Source organism: Centruroides vittatus, unplaced genomic scaffold, assembly GCF_030686945.1.
Source record: "Centruroides vittatus isolate TY-2023 unplaced genomic scaffold, ASM3068694v2 contig_747, whole genome shotgun sequence".
NCBI classification, from domain to species: domain Eukaryota; kingdom Metazoa; phylum Arthropoda; class Arachnida; order Scorpiones; family Buthidae; genus Centruroides; species Centruroides vittatus.
Genome location: NW_027122483.1, coordinates 444,441 through 448,259, shown reverse-complemented (window position 1 = coordinate 448,259; position 3,819 = coordinate 444,441). Strand labels below are relative to the sequence as shown.

Sequence of the window (3,819 nt, the reverse complement as noted above, 5' to 3'; positions counted from 1 at the left end):
CGTCCAACGCAAATAACTATTCTAACTGATTGCTTTGACTTTTTACTTTATCGTACAGATAAACATGAAATAAACTTGAAACGTTGTATTCAAATAACCTGCCTGTTGAGAAACATAATCAGAAATTTCAACTAATCACACTTCAAACTATAAAAAAACAGATAAAAATTTCAAGTGAATATGGCGAGAAAGTTAAACCACGTGATACAAACCAACCAATAGACACTTTGACACATCATTGTCGCAACTCTGATTACGAAACACTTTGTCATAAAAATTGGCCGTTATTTTCACGGTTTCACGCATCACATCAAATTTATGATTTAAAAACTGTTCGAAAATATCGAACGATATTTAAATCTGTCGAGAAAATTCGTTTTGAACGGTTGAAGATGGAAGTTTTTAAATTTTTATGTCAAATTTGGTTTATTATTTCCTATAAGTTGAAAATTTCAGATGCAAAACTACCCATGGCTGTTAACATCAGCATCTACTCTCACTTTGAATTTCGAACTATAAATTATTCAAATATAATTTTTCCTGCTTTCGGCAAAACTTTAAACTTCAAAATAGAGCCTGATTCATCACGACTATTTTTGACTACTAAAGTGTTTATTTACGAAGACAACAAAATCAAGAAGTTCTACTTACAAAACATCTTCCCAGAAACACACGTATTTTTCAAGGGATATCTCGATGGAACAAATGATTCCAAAATATCAGGATTTTACTTAGATAACAGGTTTGCTGCAAGAATCATTATTAACCATACAATCTACTACATTGAGACCGCCTATCCTTATGGTCTTCAAGTACCTATCAATGTTGGAATCATCTACAGTCCCGCGGATGTCAAAGAACATAACCAAACTGAATACGTAACTTGCAAAATATTAAGAAAAAAATATGAAAGAAGTTACAATCACTTTATTTTCTCTGATCAAAACTACAACAAACTACAAAACACTGCTTCACAAAGGTAAGATTTAAATATTTTCTTATGTATATCTGCATATTAAAGACTATCAGTTGAAAATATACAGACTTATTACAATAGAATTTTAGATAAAATTTCATAACTAGATTGCGAAAGGCAATGTAATTAATATTTTTCAGTATATAATTTTCAAAAATACTAGATATTGAATGCAATTATTAATGATTGTTATGTCAGAATTAATAACTGTAAATGTTGCAGATCAAGTAAAATATGCACTTTAGAAATACTGGTTGATCACACATATTTTCAATACATGGAATCTGATAAAAAATCGGTGCTAGTGGAAGTTCTACATCTTATAAACATCGCCAATTCGATATTCAAAGAATCAAACATTGACAGAATTGAAAAATCGCACGTTATTGAATTTCTAATCGACCAAATAACGATATTCGAAAAACCAATTCGAATTGCGTATCCATACTCAGATCAGAGCAGTGACAGTCCAGGATTTATACAAAACTTAAAGCAATACAAAAGTCCTTATTGTCTGTTGATTTATTTCACTCATAAAGATTTTGAAAAAGAAAACTTTTGTACCAATATCAAACTCGGAAAAATATGCCCTAATTTTGATTCAAAAGAAAGAACGCACAACGTCATATTTGTTACAAATGTAGTTAGAGGAAGAGAAATTCCACGATTCAGAATGGCATTGACGTTGTTACATCACCTCGGACACGCATTCGGATGCAAACACGATCCTGCAAATGCTTCTGTGTGTACACCTTCACACTTTTATAAGAATGATGGCAAATACATTATGGAACCTGAATACACAAGCGGAGCACATATTAACAATTGGAAATTTTCAATCTGTTGTCTGAAGTCAATGAAGAAATATATTAAACGCAGAAGTAGGTTTATATAGAATCTAAATTTTTTTCATATTGTTGATTACATAATGATTGATCTTTTAAACAGAGTCGTGTTTGAAAAAGGTATTTAAATCTTCGTGTGAAAATGGCATTGTCGAAGAAGGTGAAAACTGCGACTGCAATTCTGCAGAAAAAACGTGTAATACAAGTTCATGTTGTCATTATAAACATCACCCTTTAAGATGTACACTTAAGACAGGAGCGTACTGCACATTTGGAACAGATGAATGCTGCAATTACAAATGTGCAAAAGTTCCTTTTAAAGAATACAAGCCTTGTTTCAGTAACAAACCTTGTTGGAATGTTAGCAGTGTTTGTGACGGATATTCTCCTTTCTGTCCTGCACAAATGCAACCCGATGGTATATCGTGTCTAAATAACAGAGGGATCTGTACAAAAGGTAAGTGCGATACCAACGTTTGCAAAATAAAAGGTCTACAGTCATGTCAATGTCCTTCTCGTCATACCGAGTGTTATGTCTGTTGCAAGAATAAATCGAGTGAGTGTCTACCAGCAACATCATTCGAAATCTTCACTCCGACTTCTGAACCGTACTTCAAGAAAAAGGATACTCCTTGTGACAACAATTACGGATTGTGTCTAAGGTAAATATAATTATAATTTGCATTTAAGGCCTCGAAATGATTATCTTTATTTTTTAGTAACGGAACTTGCAAAAGGAAAGATATCTTCAAAAGACGTTCGTTGGCGGAGTATGTGTATGTGTTACCTTTCATTGCGATCATACTGATTTGTATTGGATGCTATGCAGCACAGAAAGAAAAACGACCGAGTATTGTCGATCTCGCTAGGAGATACAAGGATAAGAAAAGACCACGCCGTAGAAGAAAGCAGAAAAGCAATAATACGTAACTTTGAATATTACGTGTTATTAATAGCGTTTAATTATGTCATTTATATCGAACTTTGGAAAATGTCGAGGTATCAACTTGTACATTTCGGTTAGAAAGTTATTAAAAATTTGTCATTTGAACACACAGTTTATCTTTTCACTGATATTAACTTAACATTTTTATTTTATTATATTAAATAAACATATAAGATTATTAAATTATTATGCCTATGTGTCTTTTATCATAACTTAAATTTATCTTTGTATACTAGTACATTTATCAATTAACAGGACTTATTTTACTGGAAAATTACAGATGAGCTAAACTGCCTGGATTCAGGTGAACTAAATAAAAAACATTTTTTCTGATCTGTAAGACTAAATATCTCTATCCATATTTTTCCAGTATAATAAGTTTTGTCAATTGATAAATGTACTGGTATACAAAGAAAAATTTAAAACATATGAGAATTATGGCGAAGATATACCAATGAAAATGTTGATATAATATTCCTGTCGAATTAGTCATCATTTAAATCTAAATATTTCATGTGAGCTTGAATATGCCGATTTCCTGTGTTATGTAAAAACCTGAATACAGTTACTCAACTATCAGGGTTGGATTAAAACACTTTGGGGTCCACATTTTCTTCTTACCGGGCCCCCTCCCTCTCCCACAAGAAATAGAACATACAACAAGTATAAAACAATAAATAAAACAAAACTAAATAATGTGAAAAAACTAAAACAAATCCTAAATTTTTATCAATAAAAATTTTTAAATGTATTAAATTGCTAAGAAAGGTTTTATTGCAAAATAAATAAATAAATATTTATTAATAGAAGAAAGACAAAGAACAAACGAATTACTTAACCTTGACACAATGGGAAATTATATTACATTTATTATAAAGACATAAGTAAAAACTTGATTATGTTTATTTTTTTAAGAAGACACTTGAACTGTCGAAAAAAAACAACTAATTAATTAGACTCTACTCACAATTTTATTAAAAAATAAAAAATAAAAAAGTTATCGAGAAGAGTGTTTTTCTTATTATATTATAATTTAAACTGCGAGAAATATG

General features: G+C 30.6%; 1 protein-coding gene across 1 annotated transcript; it reads left to right on the top strand.

Annotated features, from left to right (window-relative positions):
- The first annotated feature begins 470 nt into the window (after nt 1–470).
- On the top strand, nt 471–2,776 carry LOC136981185 (disintegrin and metalloproteinase domain-containing protein 10-like). The gene is made up of 4 exons (XM_067277467.1): nt 471–979; nt 1,199–1,857; nt 1,925–2,483; nt 2,541–2,776. Exons 1-4 carry the CDS (start codon nt 471–473, stop codon nt 2,749–2,751), a joined length of 1,938 nt encoding a protein of 645 aa, XP_067133568.1. The 3' UTR covers nt 2,752–2,776.
- The last annotated feature ends 1,043 nt before the right edge of the window (nt 2,777–3,819 follow it).